General features: G+C 38.1%; 1 protein-coding gene across 3 annotated transcripts in view; it reads right to left on the reverse strand.

Moving 5' to 3' along the window:
* Positions 1-108: 108 nt before the first annotated feature.
* Positions 109-24224, reverse strand: part of GPSM2 (G protein signaling modulator 2) — a 62836-nt gene continuing 38720 nt past the window's right edge. For all 3 annotated transcript variants that reach the window (XM_019919694.2, XM_019919692.2, XM_019919696.3), the window contains 5 exons: positions 17152-17222; positions 14503-14679; positions 12043-12202; positions 10950-11167; positions 109-969 (listed from right to left, as the gene is read on the reverse strand). In XM_019919694.2, the coding sequence (XP_019775253.1) occupies positions 742-969; positions 10950-11167; positions 12043-12202; positions 14503-14679; positions 17152-17222 (854 nt within the window). In that variant the 3' untranslated portion in view covers positions 109-741. The remainder of the gene's footprint in view (positions 970-10949; positions 11168-12042; positions 12203-14502; positions 14680-17151; positions 17223-24224) is intronic.

Genomic DNA, 24224 nt, shown 5'->3' on the forward strand with positions numbered 1-24224 from the left:
CACACACACACACACACACACACACACAATGTACATATATACATATCTGTACTTACATATGTAAATATATAAAAATTAGTTATTTAAAAAATTACACAGAGGCCAAAACATGCTAAAGAAGTTTATTTTTAAGAGTTTCTTTTATAATGGTTTTGGCCTAAAATTATATTGAAAATAGAGATTTTCTTAGTGGAAAAAAATCTAGATTTTTTAATAGACTGTATAATTTTTTACACACTGGTCAAGTATATTATTTTTATGAAATAGCATAATTTCCCACTACATCGGTATAAAAAAGAGCCACTGTCAATTAAAAGTAAAAAAAAAAAAATCTACCTCAGCAAGAGGATTAAATCCTAGGCTAGAGTCATTTAACTTCCTACTTTACAAATACTAGGTAAAGGAATCTACCAAGTTGCAGAAGAACATAATCCCAAGCAGTAATCTCAAAAGTTGACTTTTCACTGCCCGTAAAAATCACCTGGAGGATTTTTAGAAAGAACAAAGGCCCAGATCCCTAGATCCCACCTCTACCCTGAAACGAGTGTCCAGAGGAATGTTAATTAATACTATGCTATCAAAGGTTAAATATTTACATCAGGCTAAAAACATTTTAAGCTCAGTACAGTGCTATAATTTCTCCTTTGAAGGAAAAAAGTAATAGATTGAATTTTCCTGCAGTGTTCTGAAAGGAAATAAGGTTGCTTTAAAAAAGATATTCATTGTATACTAGTGGTTTGCTTATTTTTTTCCTGAATTTTCAAGTTCCAACAGAGCATTATTCTGCAAAAGGTCCTTCGGTCCAAATTCAGTGTCTCTGTTTTGATCTCTTTGTAAAAGAACTCTCTGTTCATCCATTCTTTTTGCTTGAGACCGTAAAATAAGGCTAAAAAAGTCCTCATCTGGTACTGTTGGTCCCTTTGTGGCAGCAGGTGGTGGAGCACATCTTTGATCATCTAATCTGGATCCCTAAAAATTTACAAGAAAGAGATTAAAATACAAATACTGCAGGGAAGGAGAGCACCAAGGTATGTTATGTCTGTCATTCACAATAAGAAAATGTAGCTTTAAACATTTTCTGCCTCTTAGAAGTTTACTCAATCTTTAGACCTGAAACCTAGTAAGATCTTTTATTTGAAATGACTTATATAATCAGAGCATAACAAGTATTGTGTATAACAAATATGAAGCCATAGCTTCATGGCTTTGGTAAGATTAGTTAAGATGCAAGGTCACCTATGTCTAAGATTATAATCTTACTGTAATAGGCATCACTAAATACAACGTACCAAATCCTTAGGAATATCATGTGAGGTACAGAAACCCTACATCACTACCTTATAAATACTATCTTCGGCCAAGGGTCAGCAAACTATAACCCACTGCCCACTGTTTTTTTAAACAGTACTTTCGTTTCAATACCACGCTTGTTTGTTTATGAACTGTGTACGGCTGTTTGCCTGCTACAAGGGCAGAGCTGAGCAGTTGCAACAAAGGCCATAGGGCCCCAAAAAGCCTAAAATATTTTCTTTGGCCCTTTATAGAAAAAGTTTGCCTACCCTTGTCTTAGGCAATAAAATCTGTTAAGGAAATAAATAACCCAGAGTGAATTTTTCCTTCAAGTTCTGACTTACGATTCTTATTTTAGAAGTACGTTAGAAATGTTTTTGATCAAATGAAAGCACTTAAAAGTCTACAGGACAGTGTCTGGTATTGTAACTCAAGAATACAAGTAGGAATGTGATGGCTGACATCGGAGTGCCCCGTGTTGCTAGGCGCTGTGCACTAACACGCCTGAGCGTTTAACCCCACCGCCCAGTGAGGGTGCCGTGGCTGCCCGGATTCCTAGTAAGCGCCATCCCACCCTCCACACACACCTGGTTCACTCTTCATCATCTCTCCTGTCACGATTCGTGGTCATTTCACTTTCCTCTAAGTTTACCCAACACTCAGGCGCTTCAGTTCCTAGACCTCCCCTCTGGTGTTTCATCCTTGCCCTCTGCCTTATCCAATAGCTCCCATGGTCAGAGGCCAGACACAGTCATTCTCAATAACTGCACCGTCTTTGAAATCATGATTTTAAAATATCTCATATTGACCACGGACTCCTATTTTTCTAGATCAAGCTCCCCAGTACTACCCCCCAGTAAATCATTTTTTAAAAAACTGAGGTAAAATAAATATAAAATTTACCATTTTTTTTTTTTTTTTTGCGGTATGCGGGCCTCTCACTGTTGTGGTCTCTCCCGTTGCGGAGCACAGGCTCTGGACGCACAGGCTCAGCGGCCATGGCTCACGGGCCCAGCCGCTCCGCGGCATGTGGGATCCTCCCGGACTGGGGCACGAACCCACGTCCCCTGCATCGGCAGGCGGACTCTCAACCACTGCGCCACCAGGGAAGCCCCAAAATTTACCATTTTAACCATTTTTAAGTGTACAGTTCAGGATCAGGTACATTCATATTGTTGTGCAATCATCACCACCATCCATCTCCAGAACTTTTTTCATCTTGCAAGACAAACTCTAAACCTATTAAACAACAACTCCCCATTCTCCCCTCTCTCCAGCCTCTGCAACCACCGTTCTACCTTGTCACTGTTAATTGGACCACTCTAACTAGCTCACATGAGTGGCATCAGAGTATTTGTCCTCTTGTGACTGCATGTTTCTCAGCATCCATGTTGCAGCATGTTTTTAAGGCTGAAAATATTCTACTGTGTATGTACACTACATTTTGTTTATGCATTCATCTGCTGATGGACACTTGGGTTGCTTCCACCTTTTTGGCTGTTGTGAATAATGCTGCTATGAATATGGGTGTACAAATATCTGTTCATGTCCCTGCTTTCAGTCATACCTAGAAGTGGGACTGTGTATGATAATTCTGTTTTTAACTTTTTGAGGAACTGCCGTACCGTTTTCCATAGCAGCTGCACCATTTTATATTCCCACCTGAAGTACACAAGGGTTCCAATTTCTCCATATCTACACCAGCATTTGCTATTTTCTGCATTTTTTGGCTTGTTTTGATAGCCATCTTAATGGGCGTGAGGTGGTATCTCACTGTGGGGTTTTTTTTTTTTTTTTCCCGGTTGCACCAGGTCTTAGTTGTGGCATGTGAACTCTTAGTTGCGTCATGCATGGGGAATCTAGTTCCCTGACCAGGGATCGAACCGGGCCCCCTGCATTGGGAGCATGGAGTCCTATACACTGTGACACCAGGGAAGTCCCTCATTGTGGTTTTGATCCTACATTTCTCTAATGATTTGTGACGTCAAGCATCATTTCCTATAATTACTGGCCATTTGTATATCTTCTTTGGAGAAATATCTGTTTGGGTTCTTTGCCCACTTTTGAATCAGGTTTTTTGTTGTTGAGCTTTTGGAGTTCTCTATATTCTAGATTAATCTTTATGTTATATGATTTGCACATATTTTCTGTGGGTTGCCTTTTTGCTTTGTTGATGGTGTCCTTTGATCCATAGAAGTTTTAAGTTTTCATGAAGTCTTTTTTTTCTTTTGTTGTCTGTGCCTTTGGTGGTGTAACCCAGAAACCATAGCCAAATCCAAAGTCATGAAGCTTTCCCCTTAACGTTTTCTTCTAAGAGTTTTTTAGCGCTTATATTTAGGTCTTTGATCCACTTTGAGTTAATTTTTGTATATGGTATTAGGTAAAGGTCCAACTTAATTCTTTTGTATGTGGATATCCTGTTTTCCCAGCATCAACTGTTGATAAGACTTCCTTCCATACTGAATGGTCTTGTCACCCTTGTTGAAAACTGTTTGACAGTACATAAGAGTGTTTATTTCTGGGCTATTCAATTCCATTGGGTCTCATTATGCTGGTATCACACTGTTTTGATTACTGTAGCTTTGTGATAAATTCTGAAACCAGGAAGTGTGAGTCCTCCAACTTTGTTCTTCTTGTTCAAGATTGTTTTGGCTATTTGGGTTTCCTTGAGATTCCATATGAATTTTAGGATGGATTTTTAAATTTTTGTAAAAAAGCATCACTGAAATTTTTGATAGGGATTGCATTAAATATGTAGATCACACTCTGGGTGGTACTGACTTAAAAAAATTTTTTTTCACTTTATTAAGTAATTGTCAGACCAGTATACTGGTCTGACAATTCCGTCACACTACCCTACAAATGAGGAGCGATGGGATTATGTCAGGTGTCAAAACAGTGTTGACTTTTTAACAATCTTAAGTCTTCCAGTGGGAGAGACTTACGTCATATTTAATTTCTTTCAGAAATATTTTGTAGTTTTCACTGTACAAGTCTTTCACCTTCTTGGTTAATTCCTAAGTATTTTATTCTCTTTGATGCTATTGTAAGTGGAATTGTTTTCTTAATTTCCTTTTTGGACTGTTCATTATTAGTGTATAGAAACGCAACTGATTTTGGATGTTGATCTTGTAACTTTCCTTCTTAGTTCTAATAGTTCTTTGGTGAAATCTTTAGGATTTTCTACATATAAGACTCTGTCATCTCCAAACAGATCATTTTACTTTTCCAATTTGGCTGCCTTCTGTTTCTTTTCCTTGCCTAACTGGCTAGAACTTCCAGTACTATGTTGAATATAAGTGGCAAAGTGGGCATCCATGTCTTGTTCCTGATCTTAAAAGCTTTCAGTCTTTTACCACTGAGTATGATGATAGCTGTGTGTGGGGTTCATAAATGATTTTTATTATGTCATTGTAGTTTCCTACTATTCTTAGTTTTTTTTTATCATGAAGATGTGTTGAATTTTGTCAAGTGACTTTTCTGCATCAACTGAGATGACTGTGTTTTTTTCCTTCATTCTAGTAATGTGGTATATTACATTGATTGATTTCCATATGTTGAACCATCTTTGCATTCCAGGAATAAATCCCATCAGGTTATGGCATATAATCCTTTTAATATGCCACTGGCTTCTGGTTGCTAGTATTTTGTTGCTAATTTTTGCATCTGTATTCAAAAAGGATATTGGTCTGTAGTTTTCTTATAAAGTCTTAACTGGCTTTGGTATCAGGGCAATATTTGCCTCATAGAATGACTTAGGAATGGTAAATGTTCCCTTTTTTACAATTTTTGGAATTGGTGTTCTTTAAATATTTGGTAGAATTCACCCATGAAGCCATCAAGTCCAGGGCTTTTCTTTTGTCAGGAGGTTTTTAATTACTAATACGATCTCCTTATGAATTATGGATCTATTTTCTATTTCTTCATGGTTCAGTCTTGGTTTTGTGTTTCTAGTTATTTGCCCATTTCATCTAGATTATCCAGCTTGTTGGCATACAGTCATTCATAGCATTCTCCTATAATTCTTTTTATTTCTGTAGAATCAGTAGTAATGTCCCTGCTTTCATTTCTAATTTTAGTAATTTGAACCTTCTCTTTTTCTTAATATAGCTAAAAGTTTGTCAATTTTGTTAATCTTTTCAAAGAACCAACTTTTGATTTTGTTGATTTTTCTCTATTTTTTCATGTTCTCTCTGCCTCTGCTCTAATCTTTATTATTCCTTCCTTCTGCTAGTTTTAAGTTTAGTTTATTGTTCTTTTTCTAGTTCCTTAAGTTGTAAAGTTAGGCTGTTGATCTGAGATCTTTTTTTTTTTTTTTTTTTGCCGTACATGGGCCTCTCCCTGTTGTGGCCTCTCCCACTGCGGAGCACAGGCTCTGGACGCGCAGGCTCAACGGCCGTGGCTCACGGGCCCAGCCGCTCCACAGCATGTGGGATCTTCCTGGACCCGGGGCACAAACCCGTGTCCCCTGCATCGGCAGGTGGACTCTCGACCACTGCGCCACCAGGGAAGCCCGCTCTTTCTTTTTTAATGTAAGCATTTACAGCTATAAATTTTCCTGAGCACCGCCTTCACTGCATCCCATAAGTTTTGGTAAATTGTGTTTTCATTTTCATTAGTCTCTAGGTTTTTTGTGTTTTTTTTAAATATTTATTTAGGCTGCACTGTGTCTTAGTTGCGGCACACAGGATCTTCCTTGTGGCACGTGGGATCTTTAGTTGTATCATGTGGACACTTGGTTGTGTGCTGGTGGGCTCTTAGTTGTGGCATGTGGACTTCTTAGTTGCATCACGTGGACACTTAGTTGTGGCACGTGGGCTTCTTTAGTTGTGGCATGCATGGGGGGATCTAGTTCCCTAATCAGAGATCAAACCCAGGCCCCCTGCATTGGGAGTGTGGAGTTTTACCCACTGGATCACTAGGGAAGTCCCTAGGTATTTTCTAATTTCCCTTTTAATTTCTTCTTTGACCCACTGGTTTAACTTCTACAAATTTGTGAATTTTGCAATTTTTCCTTTTGTTGCTTCTAACTTCATCCTATTTTGGTTGGAGAAGATACTTTGTATAGCATCTTAAGATATCTGTTGAGACTTAATTTGTGGCGTAACATATGGTCTGTCCTGGAGAGTGTCCCATATACATGTAAGAATGTGTATTCTGTTCTGTTGTGTATTATTCTAATCTGTTAGATGTAGTTGGTTTATCGTGTTGTTGTCCTCTGTTTTTTCTTATCTTCTGCTTGGTTGTCCTACCCAGTAATGAGAGTGGGGATTGAGGTCTTTAACTATTATTGTTAAAAACTCCATTTCTCCCTTCAGTTCTGTCAATTTTTGCTTTATAGATGTTGATGGTGTGTTATTAGGTAAGTAACTTCAGCATTTCTTGAATCCACTGAGACCACTGCCACTTTTCACTTTCACACCTTTCCTTACGTCCCTTCTTAGACACAGTCCAGGTTCCAAAATCTGTTACTAAAAGCACTTCCTGACATTGCTCTCCCTCTCTATCCTATTCTCCTGGCAATACAAAGCTTGATTAAATCTATCTCTCTGCCTCCTTAAGCAGCTGGTTATGACTGGAGAAAATATACAACTACACTGACCAGCCTTAGTTCCATGACTGTGAACCTCAGCACAGCTCAGCAACCCTGTTTTCCCTGGTCAGCATGCTTTTAGTTTCTCCAAGTCAACTATACTCCACTTCCTTTTGTTTTCATAATTACCATGCTCCAACCTCAGTCTCTGCTAAATGGCTCTATTTTTCATTCATTCATTCATTCAGTTTATTCTTTTGGCTGCATCAGGTCTTAGTTGCAGCACGCAGGATCTTTTGTTGCAGTGTGCAGGCTTCTCTCTAGTTGTGGCAGCACGTGGGTGCTGTAGTTGCACATGGGCTCTCTAGTTCTGGCATGTGGGCTTAGTTGCCCCTTGGCACGTGGGGTCTTTGTTCCCCAACCAGGGATCGAACCTGCATCCCCTGCATTGGAAAGCAGATTCTTAACCACTGGACCACCAAGCAAGTCCCTCTATTTCTTTTTTTTTTTTTTTTTAATTAAGTATAGTTAATTTACAATGTTGTGTTAGTTTCTGGTGTACAGCAGAGTGATTCAGTTATACATATTTTCTTTTTCATATTTTTTTCCATTATGGTTTATTACAATATATTGAATACAGTTCACTGTGCTATACAGTAGAACCTTGTTGGTTATCTATTTTATATATAGTAGTGTGTATATGTTAATTCCAAATTCCTAATTTATCCCTCCCCCTGTCCCCTTCCCCCCTCCTTGGTAACCATAAGTTTGTTCTCTATGTCTGTGAGTCTGTTTCTGTTTCATAGATAAGTTCATTTGTATCACGTTTTAGATTCCACATATAAGTGATATCATATGGTATTTGTCTTTCTCTGACTTACTTCACTTAGTATGATAATCTCTAGGTCCATCCATGTTGCTTCAAATGGCATTATTTCATTCTTTTTTATGGCTGAGTAGGTATTCCATTGTATTTATGTACCACATCTTCTTTATCCATTCATCTGTCAATGGACATTTAGGTTGTTTCCATGTCTTGGCTGTTGTAAATGGTGCTGCTATGAACGTAGGGGTGCATGTATCTTTTCAAATAAGAGTTTTCTCCAGATATATGCCCAGGAGTGGAATTGCAGGATAATAGGGTAACTCTATTTTTAGATTTTTTGTTTGTTTTAATTGAAGTATAATTGGTTTACAGTGTTGTGCCTCTTTGCCCATTTTTGAATTGGATTGTCTTTTTTTTTGGCTGTGCCAGGTCTTCGTTGCTGCATCGGGCTTTCTCTAGTTGTGGCAAGCGGGGGCTAACTCTTCGTTGTGGTATGTGGGCTTCTCATTGTGGTGGCTTCTCTTGTTGAGGACCATGGGTTCTAGGTGCACAGGCTTCAGTAGTTGCAGCACGCAGGCTCTAGTAGCTGTGCTACTAGTTGCAGCACGTGGGCTTCAGTAGCTTTGGCGCGTGGGCTCAGTAGTTGTGGCTCATGGGCTCTAGAGCACAGGCTTGGTAGTTGTGGCACACGGGCTTAGTTGCTGTGCGGCATGTGGGGTCTTCCCGGACCAGGGATCGAACCCGTGTCCCCTGCATTGACAGGCAGATTCTTAACGACTGTGCCACCAGGGAAGTCCAATTTTTAGTTTTTTAAGGAACCTCCATACTGTTCTCCATAGTGGCTTTACCAATTTACATTCCTACCAACAGCATAGGAGGGTTCCCTTTTCTCCACACCCTCTCTAGTTATTATTTGTAGACTCTTTCTTTGATGATGGGATTCTGACCTGTGTGAGGCAATACCTCACTGTAGCTTTGATTTGCATTTCTCTAATAATTAGCCATGTTGAGTATCTTTTCTTGTGCCTCTTGGCCTCTGTATGTCTTCTTTGGAGAAATGTCTGTTTAGGTCTTCTGCCTTAAATAGCTCTACTTCTTACTTTGCTAAGAAAATAAAAGCAACCAGAGATAATTCCTACTTGCTTCTACCTCCAAGTCTGTACACATATACTGTTTTCCTTCTCACCTATGCAAAAACTGTTCTTTATCCATACTCTTCTGCATCACTGGTTCCCCTCTCTACGTGATCATTCCATCAGCAGACATGCTGTATATTAACTCTCAAAATAAGGAAAAACCCACCTATATCCTATAACCCCCTCCAACTTATGATGCATTTCTTTGCCTTCCTTTTTTTCTGTGTACTATCTCCCCTTTTACATTTCCCATTTTCTCAACCCACTCAGTCCTTTGCCCCCTCATGCCACTAAAACAGTATCTTTCACAATTATAAGTGTTGCCATATCTAGTAGGCTCAGCCATCATCTTACTTAGCTTCTTAGCAGCATCTGACACAGATGAACATTCCTTAAACACTTTCTTCACTTGGCTTCTACCACACTCTCCAAGTTTTCTTCCAAATCTCTGGCTGATTTCCTGCTTCAGTGGTTCATCTTCCTTTATCCAATTAGTGGTTTTCCAGTGCCCAGGGCTTAGTCTTCCTATTTCCTTATCTATTCTTTATGTAATCTCTTTCCCAGGGCTTTAATACCAGCTATATGCTGATGACTCCTAGAGTTACTTCTCTCTGGGGCTCCAGGTTTTTATTTTAATAGTGCCTATTCCACTTGAATGTCTAATTAGGTTTCCCACATTTACATATCTAAAGTAAAACTCTTGCTTTTCTCCCCATACCTGTCTCTCCTCTGGTCTTCTCCATTTCAGTAAATGGTACCATCCGTTTACTCAGTTATTCAAGCCAAGAAGGTAGGAATCATCCTTGATTCTCTTTCTCATACCCTCCATCCAGTTTATTAACAGGTCTTGCCAACCAACCATAATTTCAAGTTATATCCCTATTCTGACCACTTATCATCACTGCTCCCACTATGCTAGTCCAAGTCACCAATATTTTTTGCCTTATTACCACATTAGTTTCCTAGCTGGTTTTCCTACTAACAAACAAACACCCTTTGCCACTACATTCTTTCAGTGATGGTCAGGATGATCTCCTAGAACCATCCAATGTCTTCCTATCACATCTGGAACACAAGACCTCATCATGGCCTACAAGAGCCTATATGATCTAGGCACTGATCACTTCTCCATCCTCATCCTGTAGCACTTTCCTCTACCCTTTACTCACTCTACACCAGTCACACTACACTGGCCACCTTGCCATTCCTTGAACCTGCTAAGCTTCTATATCCAAGAGGGGACTTGCTGTCTCTGCATGGAACGCTCTTCCGGTAAATATGCACATGGCTGACTGCTTTACCTCATTCAGGTCTGTGTTCAAGTGTCAACCCAGAAAGGTCTTGCCTAACCACCACGTCTAAAACAGACACTCCATCAACCACCACCACCACCACCCCTGGTTACCCATTACCTCTTTATCTTGCTTTAATTGTCTTTATAGCAAGTATCAGTACCTGACATATACTACCTATCTATGTATCTGTACACACACACTCTTACTCAATGTCTCTCCCGCTAAAATGTAGGATCCTTTAAAAAGTATCCCCAATATCTAGAATAGTGCCCAGAACATAAAAGGTGTTCAGTAATATTTTGATTGAATGAATGAGAGATCATCATTTCATCTTTTTATGAATGAGAAAACTGAGACATAGAACACAGAACTAGGGTTAGGCACAGGAAATGTCTCTTTTTAGTGAAAATAAGCATTATTTTTCTCATGGTCCTGTCCAAGCCATTTGAGATATTTCTTAACCACTTTGGTTAATAATTATTAAAACAGCTAAAATATGAAAGCTATCTCAATATATACATTTCTCCCAAATGGTAAACTGTCTAGAAAGGGCCCCAGCTAGACTCTCTCCATATTAATCACTGGGTTGCTCCTGATGCTATTCCGAAAATTCAGAAGAGGGGCTCTTCCTGTAGTCTCTACTACAGCTCAGAGGGAGTCATTGGCAACATCCCACCTCACCAGCCAAAAGGAACACAAAATATGAAGCGATCATAAGGGAGAAACAGTGTCTGATGGACCCCTGAATAATCAACTTATTGCCTTTCTAAGACAAAATGAGCTTTTCCCAATTTAGAATCATAATACTGCCAAAGCTCTCAACAACATCTGAGCTATATATACGGAATGACAAAAATGTGCAGACATACTTGACATTTTACAAGGATGTCAAAGAAGTCTTCATCAGCCTCTTTGTTGTCATTAGTCATCAGGTGGCCAAGTACTGACTGACTGTTGTTTTGTGTCAGACGAAGGCCAGGCAAATTACTGAAACTGGCTCTCTGATCATCCAAACGGCGGCTCTGTGAGCTGGCAAGAAGGTCTAAAAACTCATCTGTGTTGGGGGACACCATGGAAACAGATGGTGCTATGAAAAAAAATCAAAAAATAATAAAGTTATTTAAGCATATTTATTATATACATAAAATTTCTTTCTGCCTTATTCACTCCCAACACCCTTTCTGCCCTCCTGCTTTAGCTCCGTCACTGAGAGTCACTGATAGGCTGGGGCCAGACTAGATGGGTGGGGAGGGAAGAATGAATCCCAGAGTACTTCAGATGGTCCGCTTGGAGGTAATTCGGACTTGACTATATTTCCCTTTATCTAATGTCACCCAATATGTAACTTTATAAGATATGGGGCTAGATTTCAGAAGGTAACTAAATTGTTTTTCTCACATACTTTCTCAGACCAGGATGAATGGACAGTATTTTTATCCCATGCCCCGGATAGGACATTCAGCTAACTAAACTTCGAGTTAAGTGCTGCTGGCAAGTCTTGGTCTATGGGGGAGGAAGTCTTTTGGTAACTGAAATAGAAAATTTTAAGTAACCTATTTTAGATCTTTCGAAGGCTCAGGCAAGCCTTAGCTTCTGCTATAGCCACAGGTTCCTCTTCAGTCTGTCCTGGCTTTTCTTTTTTAATCCACATATGAAGTATCTGCATTTTACATGTAATTATAAGGTATGTATAACTATAATTTTTTCCTCATTTTTTTTAAAGTTAGATTTTTTCCCCCACCCCCTAGGAAACTTGGGAGGCAGTATGATATAGTTAGTAAAAAGTGCACTGGACCAGAAATACAGATAAACTTAGGGGAACTGAAACAAAACCTTGTTTGAAACTGTACAAATACCAGCGTTTCAGATGTACCTTGATTCAGGCTCCTTTACTGTACCTCCTAAATTCTCAGAAATAAATCACAAGAATATCAAATTGCAGGAGAAGCACAGATAACTTACTTTGTAGCATCATTCTGGGGGGAGTGGCAGAAGCTGCTGTTGAAGCTGATCCGGAGTTCTGTTCTTTTAAGCAGCACCTCTGATCATCCATCCGATTGCTCTGAAATCGGCTCAGCAGGTCAAAGAACCCTTCATCTCCAATAGTATCTGCACTGATTTTCTAAAATATTGAGAGGAAGTCTAAATATTTCAGCATTATCCTTAGATCATCAATGAAACAATAGCATATATACCTCAAATGCAAATGGTAAACGATGAAGATTAAAAATAAAAAATTGACATTTTCTTTATACAAGATGCCAACCACTTGGTAATAAAAAGTTATTTCAATCCAACTAACAAAAAGCATTTCTAGTTATTTTTTAATCCTTGTATTCCTAAAGCTAAATAAATGTACCTCAGACTTAGGGGAACTGCTACAGATACTGAATAAATAATGCAAATATCAGTGATACAGGCATGTACCCCAGGTTCAAAGTTCAGTTCTAAGATTCTACAACAGAATTTAAGTAAACTAGTCTTTCTAAGAACTGATTAAAGTAAGAAAGCATGTATATTTTCCTGGCATAGTGATTTTTAAGGTCTTTTATTGTATTTAAAGATTTGAAGATCCTGAAGAAATATAAACTTCAAATAAATGAATATTTGAGACAGAGGGGTACCAGTTATACTTTATTTGGAAAGCTTCAAAACTAAAATAACTAATGTTTAATAAAAGTAATTATTTTAGTTTTCATAATGATAGTATTATAATAGAAGTACATATATACAAACTGTTATGAGCCTTGGGAGAAGGGTGTAACTAATTCTTAAGTGAAACAGCAGAAACTTACGTGATATTTGAGTGGGTTCCTGGAGAGTGAATAAGCATTTGCAGGGTAGAGATGTTTCACACAGATTAATGCGCAATTCCAAAGCTTTGTAGTGTTTAGGGGATAATGAACTGAAGGGTATGCAGGGGTGGTGAAAAGGGGAGGGGAAGAAGAGACCAACACAAGGACCTCTGTATGACTAACAAGTTAAAGACATCCTATGTGACATAAGAGAAGCACTGGTAATAGCCAGTTTTAAGCGGTTTTGTACAGAAACAGAACTGGCCCTTCCAATTGATTACAAGGGTTAATAATGGAAGGAAAGGGGTCAGTTCAGGTGCCTATTCCAGAAATCTGGGTAAGAGATAAAGCAGTACATTAAGAACTAACACATAGTAACAGAGATTTTTTTTAAAGATGGGGGGACGGTGGTCAGGGCAGATCTGAGTGATATAGGGATTAACTGGATGTGGTCAATGAAGGAGAGGAAGTCTAGAATGACACCGGCGTTCCTAGCTTGGGTGACAGTGTAGTATACATGGTATCCCTTTAATTGAAGTAAGGAAAACAGGAGGGCTTGAGACAGCACAATTTTTAACACGTCAAGCTTGAGGTTTGGGAATAAGTATGTACATAAGCTATAGTCAACTGTCTTAATCACTAACAAAAAGACTTTTCCCTAGGGGCAAAAAGCCTCTAATTAAAAATTCTGAATATCAAAAGACAGGCTCCAAAAATACAGACATTTTTGGTTGGGCTAAGTGGGCTTAGTTAAGACCTCAAACCTTGAACAAAGATATGCCTTCCAGATCTACAAAATTATTCTTGGACCATTTTTATATACCCCATAATATTTTTAATAATATAATAATAATTATAATAATTTCCTTTTGTTAGTCATACATGTGTAAGGAACATGTAAAAAACTGATAAAAACCAAGGCAAAGGACACTACAAGGGTGCAGATACAAAAAAAAAAAAAATGCTGACAACAGGACCAATAGAAATTTCTGTTAAAAAATAAAAGGCTAACAATTTTTTCAAAGGTTCTCAACTGCTTGAAAAATGGACTTGATAATTTGAAGTATCTTCTTTGTAATTTATTTTGATCTTTTTATCAGACTGTAGGGTAGATAGAGATACCCGATACTTACCAGTAAACCCATGGTATTTTTCAACTTCTAAATATTTTTTTATGTTTAATAATCTGATTTCTATGCTCACTTTTAAACAAAATCGTTTTTAACTGTATAATTTTAACAATAGAAATAAATAGAAATTGATGCATGCAGACACTCTTCATTTTAAATTAGTATTTAAAACTCCTTGAACATCTGAATTTCATTTGTTCTGACTTCTAGACTGAGTGGAGGACATTTTCACTGGGAGATGCTCTGGTGAAATGAAGGTAGTATTTTTGCAAACAACAGTGACTTAAAACACAAAGAAATAATTACTGCCCAAAGTAGTGGAGCAACTTATCTATGAATGGAGTAATTATAGTTTCTAGCTTTGAAGAACACAGAAAAGATAGGAAAATACAGAAGACTTCTTTGAATAACAAAGATATTTTATACTGAATATCTAAAAATATATTACAAAAATCCAGTATGAATATAAAAAACTCAAAAACTTATTTTAAACATACCCTTTGAGAATTTGAAATTCGGTGATCGATGGAATTACTGGCATCTTGGAGAACTTTAGTGGAGGAATTACTTTTGTATTTTTTCCCCTTCAATCTGTTGACAAAGAGGAGCTTTGCAGAAGGTTTGGCAATAAGAGGTTTTTGTTTAGCAAGAATTTCACTGTTCCAGTTTTGAACCTACACAATTATAAATGGAAAGCACAACATGAAAAAAAATCACCAAAGCTATATATAATCTGCCATTTAGTAATTGGGGGTGGGAAGGGGGGTGAGTGGCTTAGATCTCTTAATAAATTCCTTTTTGCCAGTATATCTCACTGTTTTCTTTTTTAATTAATTATCTTTGGCTGCATTGGGTCTTCGTTGCTATGTGCAGGTCTAGTTGTGGTGAGCAGGGGCTATTCTTCGTTTTGGTGCGTGGGCTTCTCATTGTGGTAGCTTCTCTTGTTGTGAAGCATGGGCCCTAGGTACATGCTTCAGTAGTTGTGGCATGCGGGCTCAGCAGTTGTGGCTCATGGGCTCTAGAGCGCAGGCTCAGTAGTTGTGGCGCACGGGCTTAGTTGCTCTGTAGCGTGTGGGATCTTCCCAGACCAGGGCTCAAACCCATGTCCCCTGCACTGGCAGGCAGATTCTTAACCACTGCGCCACCAGGGAAGTCCCTAACTCACTGTTTTCAACAGCTTTCAACAGCTGTTCAACAGCTGTTCAACAGCTTTTCAACAGCTTTCAACCGAATGTGTGTTATGGATTTCTCATTATCAAAATATTAAAATGGAGGTTTTTAAAAACCTAAGAAAACAAAGTTTGCGAAAAGTCCATAAAAATAAAATTTAAATGGTCAGAGAAGAAGCCAAAGTTTTATTCTTGGTATGAGTTACTTAGAAATCTGCTACAACTGGAAATTTTGGATGTATGTAGAATTTATAACCCTAAAAAATAACATCTAAAACTTACACAGCAGTAGTAATCTTTTGTTGATAAAACTGTACTGAACTCTTTGACTTTATTATGACTTCCAAACAGGAAGTTAGGGACTTCCCTGTTGGTCCAGTGGTTAAGAATCCATCTTCCAATGCAGGGGATGTGGGTTTGATCCCTGGTCAGGGAGCTAAGATCCCACATGCCGCAGGGCAACTAAACCTGCACGCTGCAACTACTGAGCACACAGGCCACAACTAGAGAGCCCACGTGCCATAACGAGGAGCCCATATGCCTCAACTAAGACCCAAGGCAGCCAAAACTAAAACAAATATCTATTATGAGGTAAAAAAAAAAATCACGAAGAACTAATTCCACTTAAACATATTTTAAATTAGACATAAAGCTTTATCATCATTAGGCTCTTGGAAAATTACAGGGTTGAATCTGGTCAGCTTCTCATGGAATTTACTGTTGGTACCACTACAGATGCACCAAATTAATTTTGCTGCTTATTACTAGTTTCCTACCTACTAGAAAAACGAAGGAGATCTAAATTGACTTAAGTTTTTTGTGTTCTGGTTTTTTATTTTTTAAATAATCTACAGATTTAAGGATTTGAGAACCACTCACCAATATAAGAGGTAAATATATGGGGGAAATCATAAAGCCCTTCAGAAGTTAACCAGAAGTTTTAAAAAAACTCTGTAACTGTTTGGAATAAAAAAATATTGGATATTAGTTCAAATCAGATGTTGGTCTTATGAAGACTACTTACACAAAAAATGTCAATATTAAAAAATAATATGCCTATTATAATAATAGAGCAGAAGAATATTTCATTACATGGAAAGATGTTGATATATTGCTATGTCTTATAAAATAGTATCTATAATATGATATTCATATGAAAATGCAAGATGAATAAATACAAAAACATTAATTTTGGTTACTACTGGGAGGTGGGATTACCGATAATTTCAATTTCCTTGTTGGAAGTTTCCAAAGTTACCACAATAAACACATTTTATAAAAAGTGTTTAAAGAAATATACCATAAAGGTGTTAAGAGCATACCGTAACAATGTAAAATTAAGATAAATGGAGGTAGAAGAAAGCAGCCTAGATTTGTTCTTCAATAACCTTTTTCCAATTATAAAGTCCCTTCTCTGTTACTTAAAAAAAAAACCTAGAGAAGATGCGTCTTGAACAGTTATTTCTTTGTTAAAAAAAATGCTTTTCAAAAATGCAGTTAAAAACACTAGCTTGATCATACATATCATTAATCTTGCCAATAATGTTGCTGTTATTTAGGTGAAAAAAGTTTCCTAATCCTTTTCTGATTTTCCTGTTCTTCTTTTAATTAAAAAAACAAAGTAATGCATGTACATGATAAAATAGTAAAATATTCAAACAGTTCAAAATAGTATATAAAAGTGTCTCTCCTAACCCAGACAGCAATTCTTTTCCCACAGGCAATCGTTACAAGCAAGTATCTTATGTATTATTCCAGAAATGTCTTATGCATCTACAAAGTATATATATGCATAAACTTTTCTTAAACAGATGGCAGCACACTGTACACATTCTTTTTGCATTGTACTCGATTCGATTCTTTTCAAAGGAAAATGTTAAAGTGATACCCATATATGACAAGACTTATTTAAATTATTTAAATTAAAAGTTGCTAAAATATTTTGTTATAATAGTTCAAGAAATAAAAACTGCCAACCTTTTCTGGTGTTAACTTCATAAGTTCCATGTTTTCCATACTGTGTCGGCGTCCAAACTTGGGGCGTGCACCTTTGTAAAAAAAAAGTTAATTTAAGTAAGCCAGGGAGCCCTTAAGACTGAAAATTCAGCATCACTGTGTTATTCAAATTTAAAGTCTGCTACAAAAACCCACATGGAAGGAGGAAACATGTATTCGTTCAAGAATAATAATTTTCCACACCAACTAAATTAAAATAAAATATACACTCCCTCTAAAACGTTTTGATGTAAGGAAGTTAACATTTTGGTTGGAAACTAACTTTGGTTACTAACTACCCCTTAATTTAGAAAAGGCATTTTTATAATAACTGGTTTTATATGATACACAGTCTCCTAAAAACAACCCAAACAAACTGTAGAGAGGTTTAAGTAAGTAGAAACATAAGGAAAACATAAGGCCTTCAAATTTGAGGTAAGAACCAAAATAACATCCCCAATACTATATTATTACTCTTCTGAGTTACCTGTTTCCATTTTAAGATCTCATTAGATGACAGATTTACTGCCAGTCAGGAAAAAAGTTAAAGAAAAAGATCTTCAAAATATTTTTTCAAAAAGTTGTCATTAAATATGAAGAACTTTCATATCCATTCAATCTTTAATATTTTAAAAGGCATAATATAAGAAATACATGATACCTGATAGCCAGCTTCAGAAATAAACCACGGGGGAGGGGGAGGGGTGCCTTCAAGATGGCAGAGGAGTAAGACGTGGAGATCACCTTCCTCCCCACAAATACATCAGAAATACATTTACATGTGGAACAACTCCTACAGAACACCTACTTAATTTTAACAGAAGACCTAAGACTTCCCAAAAGGCAAGAAACATCCCCACGTACCTGGGTAGGGCAAAAGAAAAAAGGAAAAACAGAGACAAAAGAATAGGGACGGGACCTGCACCTCTGGGAGGGAGCTGTGAAGGAGGAAAAGTTTCCACACACTAGGAAGCCCCTTCACTGGCGGAGACAGGGGGTGGCGGGGGTGAAGCTTGGGAGCCACGGAGGAGAGTGCAGCAACGGGTGCGGAGGGCAAAGCAGAGATTCCTGCACAGAGGATCGGTGCCGACCAGCACTCACCAGCCCCAGAGGCTTCTCTGCTCACCTGCTGGGGCGGGCGGGGCTGGGAGCTGAGGCTTGGGCTTTGGAGGTCAGATCCCGGGAGAGGACTGGGGATGGCTGCGTGAACACAGCCTGAAGGGGGCTAGTGCACCACAGCTAGCCAGGAGGGAGTCCGGGAAAAAGTCTGGACCTGCCTAAGAGTCAAGAGACCACTGTTTCGAGGTGTGCAAGGAGAAGGGATTCAGAGCATTGCCTAAACAAGCTCCAGAGATTGGCGCCAGCCGCGGCTATCAGCATGGACAGCAGAGATGGGCACGAGATGCTAAGGCTGCTCTTGCAGCCACCAAGAAGCCTGTGTGCAAGCACAGGTCACTATCCACACCTCCCCTCTTGGGACCCTGTGCAGCCCGCCACTGACAGGGTCCTGTGATCCAGTGACAACTTCCCCAGGAGAACACTCGGGATACCTCAGGTTGTTGCACCATCACGCTGGCCTCTGCCGCCGCAGGCTCGCCCTGCATCCGTATCCCGCCCTCCCCCAAGCCTGAGTGAGCCAGAGCCCCCGAATCAGCTGCTCCTTTAATCCCATCCTGTCTGAACAAAGAACAGACGCCCTCAGGCGACCTACAGGCAAAGGCCAGTCCAAATCCAAAGCTGAACCCTGGGAGCTGTGCGAACAAAGAAGAGAAAGGGAAATCTCTCCCAGCAGCCTCAGGAGCAGCGGATTAAATCTTCAATATCAACTTGATGTACTCTCAGTCAACTTGTGGAATACCTGAATAGACAACAAATCATCCCAAAATTGAGGTGGTAGACTTTGGGAGCAACTGTAGACTTGGGGTTTGCTTTCTGTATCTAATTTGTTTCTGGTTTTATGTTTATCTTAGTTTAGTATTTAGAGTTTATTATCATTTGCAGTTTATTGATTTGGTTGCTCTCTTCCTTTGTTTATTTTATATATATGTATATGTACTTTTTTTTCCCTTTTCCTTTTTGTGAGTGTGTATGTGTATGCCTCTTTCTGTGATTTTGTCTGTACAGCTTTGCTTTTGCCATTTGTCCTAGGGTTCTGACTGTCCATTTTGTTTTGTTTTTTAGTATAGTTATAGTTTTTAGGGCTTGTTATCATTGGTGGATTCGGTTTTTGGTTTGGTTGCTCTCTTCTTTATTTCTCTTTTCTTTAAATTACTTTTTTATTTTTAATAAATTTTTTCTATTTTATTTTATTGTATTTTTTCTTTTTCTTTTCTTTCTGTCTTTCTCTCTCTTTCTTTCTTTTTCTTTTTCTTTTCTTTCTCTCTCTCTTCTTTCTTTTTCTTTTCTTTCTCTCTTCTCTCTCTTTCTTTCTGTCTTTTTCTTTTCTTTCTCTCTTTCTCTCTTTTTCTTTTTCTTTTCTCTCTCTCTCTTTCTTTCTCTCTTTTTCTTTCTCTCTCTCTCTCTCTCTCCCTCCCTCCCTCTCTCTTTCTTTCTTTCTTTCTTTTTCTCCCTTTTCATCAGAGCCACGTGGCTGACAGGGTCTTGGTGCTCCGGCCAGGTGTCAGGCCTGTGCCTCTGAGGTGGGAGAGCCGAGTTCAGGACACTGGACCACCAGAGACCTCCCGGCCCCAAGTAATATCAAACAGTGAAAGCTCGCCCACAGATCTCCATCTCAACACTAAGACCCAGCTCCACGCAACGACCAGCAAGCTACAGTGCTGGACACCCTATGCCAAACAACTAGCAAGACAGGAACACAACCCCACCCATTAGCAGAGAGGCTGCCTAATATCATAATAAGGTCACAGACACCCCAAAACACACCACCAGACGCAGCCCTGCCCAACTGAAAGAAAAGATTCTGCCTCATCCACCAGAACACAGGCACCAGTCCCCTCCACCAGGAAGCCTACACAACCCACTGAACCAACCTTATCCACTGGGAGCAGACACCAAAAACAATGGGAACTATGAACCTGCAGCCTGTGAAATGGAGACCGCAAACACAGTAAGTTAAGCAAAATGAGAATAGAGAAATACACAGCAGAGGAAGGAGCAAGGCAAAAACACACCAGACCAAACAAATGAAAAGGAATTAGGCAGTCTACCTGAAAAAGAATTCAGACTAATGATAGTAAAGATGATCCAAAATCTTAAAAATAGAATGGAGAAAACACCAGAAATGTTTAACAAGGACCTAGAAGAACTAAAGAGCAAACAAACAATGACGGACAACACAATAAATGAAATTAAAAATTCTCTAGAAGGAATCAAAAGCAGAATAACTGAGGCAGATGAACGGATAAGTGACCTGGAAGATAAAATAGTGGAAATAACTACCACAGAGCAGAATAAAGAAAAAAGAATGAAAAGAATTGAGGACAATCTCAGAGACCTCTGGGACAACATTAAACACACCAACATTCGAATTATAGGGGTCCCAGAAGAAGAATAGAAAAAAACAGACTGAGAAAATATTTGAAGAAATTATAGTTGAAAATTTCCCTAACATGAGAAAGGAAATAGTCAATCAAGTCCAGGAAGTGCAGACAGTCCCACACAGGATAAATCCAAGGAGAAACACGCCAAGACACATATTAATCAAACTATCAAAAATTAAATACAAAGAAAAAATATTAAAAGCAGCAAGGGAAAAGCAACAATTAACATACAAGGGAATCCCCATAAGGTTAACAGCTGATCTTTCAGCAGAAATTCTGCAAGCCAGAAGGGAGTGTCGGGACATATTTAAAGTGACGAAAGGGAAAAACCTACAACCAAGATTACTCTACCCAGCAAGGATCTCTTTCAGATTTGACGGAGAAATTAAAACCTTTACAGACAAGCAAAAGCTAAGAGAATTCAGCACCACCAAACCAGCTCTACAACAAATGCTAAAGAAACTTCTCTAGGCAGGAAACACAAGAGAAGGAAAAGACTTACAATTAAAAACCCAAAACAGTTAAGAAAATGATAATAGGAACATACATATCGATAACTACCTTAAATGTAAATGGATTAAATGCTCCAACCAAAAGACATAGACTGGCTGAATGGATACAAAAACAAGACCTGAACATATGCTGTCTACAAGAGACCCACTTCAGACCTAGGGACACATACAGACTGAAAGCGAGGGGATGGAAAAAGATATTCCATGCAAATGGAAATCAAAAGAAAGCTGGAGTAGCAATTCTCACGTCAGACAAAATAGACTTTAAAATAAAGACTATTACAAGAGACAAAGAAGGACACTACATAATGATCAACGAATCAATCCAAGAAGAAGATATAACAGTTGTAAATATTTATGCACCCAATATACGAGCACCTGAATACATAAGGCAAATGCTAACAGCCATTAAAGGGGAAATCGACAGTAACAAAATCATAGTAGGGGACTTTAACACCTCACTTTCACCAACAGACAGATTGTCCAAAATGAAAATAAATAAGGAAATACAAGCTTTAAGTGATACATTAAACAAGATGGACTTAATTGATATTTATAGGACATTCCATCCAAAAACAGATTACACTTTCTTCTCAAGTGCTCATGGAACATTCTCCAGGATAGATCACATCTTGGGTCACAAATCAAGCCTTGGTAAATTTAAGAAAATTGACATCATATCAAGTATATTTTCTGACCACAATGCTATGAGACTAGATATCAATTACAGGAAAAAATCTGTAAAAAAAAATACAAACACATGAAGGCTAAACAATATGTTACTACATAACCAAGAGATCACTGAAGAAATCAAAAATATCTAGAAACAAATGACAATGAAAACACAATGACCCAAAACATATGGGATGCAGCAAAAGCAGTTCTAACAGGGAAGTTTATAGCAATACAATCCTACTCAAGAAATAAGAAACATCTCAAATAAAAAACCTAACCTTACAGCTAAAGCAGTTAGAGAAAGAAGAAGAAAATAACCACAAAGTTAGCAGAAGGAAAGAAATCATAAAGATCAGATCAGAAATAAATGAAAAAGAAATTAAGCAAACAATAGCAAATATCAACAAAACTAAAAGCTGGTACTTTGAGAAGATAAACACAATTGATAAGCCATTAGCCAGACTCATCAAGAACTAAAGGGAGAAGACTCAAATCAATAGAATTAGAAATGAAAAAGAAGTAACAACTGACACCGCAGAAATACAAAGGATCATGAGAGATTACTACAAGCAACGACATGCCAATAAAATGGACAACCTGGAAGAAATGGACAAATTCTTAGAAAAGCACAACCTTCCGAGACTGAACCAGGAAGAAACAGAACATATAAACAGACCAATCACAAGCACTGAAATTGAAACAGTGATTAAAAATCTTCCAACAAACAAAAGCCCAGGACCAGATGGCTTCACAGGTGAATTCTATCAAACATTTAGAGAAGAGCTAACACCTATCCTTCTCAAACTCTTCCAAAATATAGCAGAGGGAGGAACACTCCCAAACTCATTCTACAACGCCACCCAAAAATCCTCAACAAAATACTAGCAAACAGAATCCAACAGCACATTAAAAGGATTATACACCATGATCAAGTGGGGTTTATCCCAGGAATGCAAGGATTCTTCAGTATATGCAAATCAATCAAAGTGATACACCATATTAACAAACGGAAGGAGAAAAACCATATGATCATCTCAATAGATGCAGAAAAAGCTTTTGACAAAATTCAACACCCATATATGATAAAAACCCTCCAGAAAGTAGGCATAAAGGGAACTCACCTCAACATAATAAAGGCCATATATGACAAACACACAGCCAATATTGTTCTCAATGGTGAAAAACTGAAACCATTTCCACTAAGATCAGGAACAAGAAAAGGTTGCCCACTCTCACCACTATTATTCAACATAGTTTTGGAAGTTTTAGCCACAGCAATCAGAGAAGAAAAAGAAATAAAAGGAATCCAAATCGGAGAATAAGAAGTAAAACTGTCACTGTTTGCAGATGACATGATACTATAAATACAGAATCCTAAAGATGCTACCAGAAAACTACTAGAGCTAATCGATGAATTTGGTAAAGTAGCAGGATACAAAATTAATGCACAGAAATCTCTTGCATTCCTATACATTAAAGATGAAAAATCTGAAAGAGAAATTAAGGAAACACTCCCATTTACTTATATTGAAACAAAAAGAATAACATACCTAGGAATAAACCTACCTAAGGAGACAACAGACCTGTATGCAGAAAACTATAAGACACTGATGAAAGAAATTAACGATGATACAAACAGATGTTGAGATATACCATGTCCTTTGATTGGAAGAATCAACACTGTGAAAATGACTATACTACCCAAATCAATCTACAGATTCAATGCAATCCCTATCAAACTACCAATGGCATTTTTCACAGAACTAGAACAAAAAATGTCACAATTTGTATGGAAACACAAAAGACCCCGAATAGCCAAAGCAATATTGAGAAAGAAAAATGGAGCTGGAAACAGGCTCTCTGGCTTCAGACTATACTACAAAGCTACAGTAATCAAGACAGTATGGTACTGCCACAAAAACAGAAATATAGATCAATGGAACAGGATAGAAAGCCCAGAGATAAACCCACACACATATGGTCACCTTATCTTTGATAAAGGAGACAAGAATATACAATGGAGAAAAGACAGCCTCTTCAATAAGTGGTGCTGGGAAAACTGGACAGGTACATGTAAAAGAATGAAATTAGAACACTCCCTAACACCATACACAAAAATAAACTCAAAATGGATGAAAGACCTAAATGTAAGGCCAGACACTATAAAACTCTTAGAGGAAAACATAGGCAGAATACTCCATGACATAAATCACAGCAAGATCCTTTTTGACCCACTTCCTAGAGAAATGGAAAAACAAAAACAAACAAATGGGACCTAATGAAACTTAAAAGCTTTTGCACAGCAAAGGAAACCATAAGCAAGACAAAAGGACAACCCTCAGAATGGGAGAAAATATTTGCAAACAAA

The sequence above is a fragment of the Tursiops truncatus genome, chromosome 1 (assembly GCF_011762595.2).
Source record: "Tursiops truncatus isolate mTurTru1 chromosome 1, mTurTru1.mat.Y, whole genome shotgun sequence".
Taxonomy (NCBI): Eukaryota; Metazoa; Chordata; class Mammalia; order Artiodactyla; family Delphinidae; genus Tursiops; species Tursiops truncatus.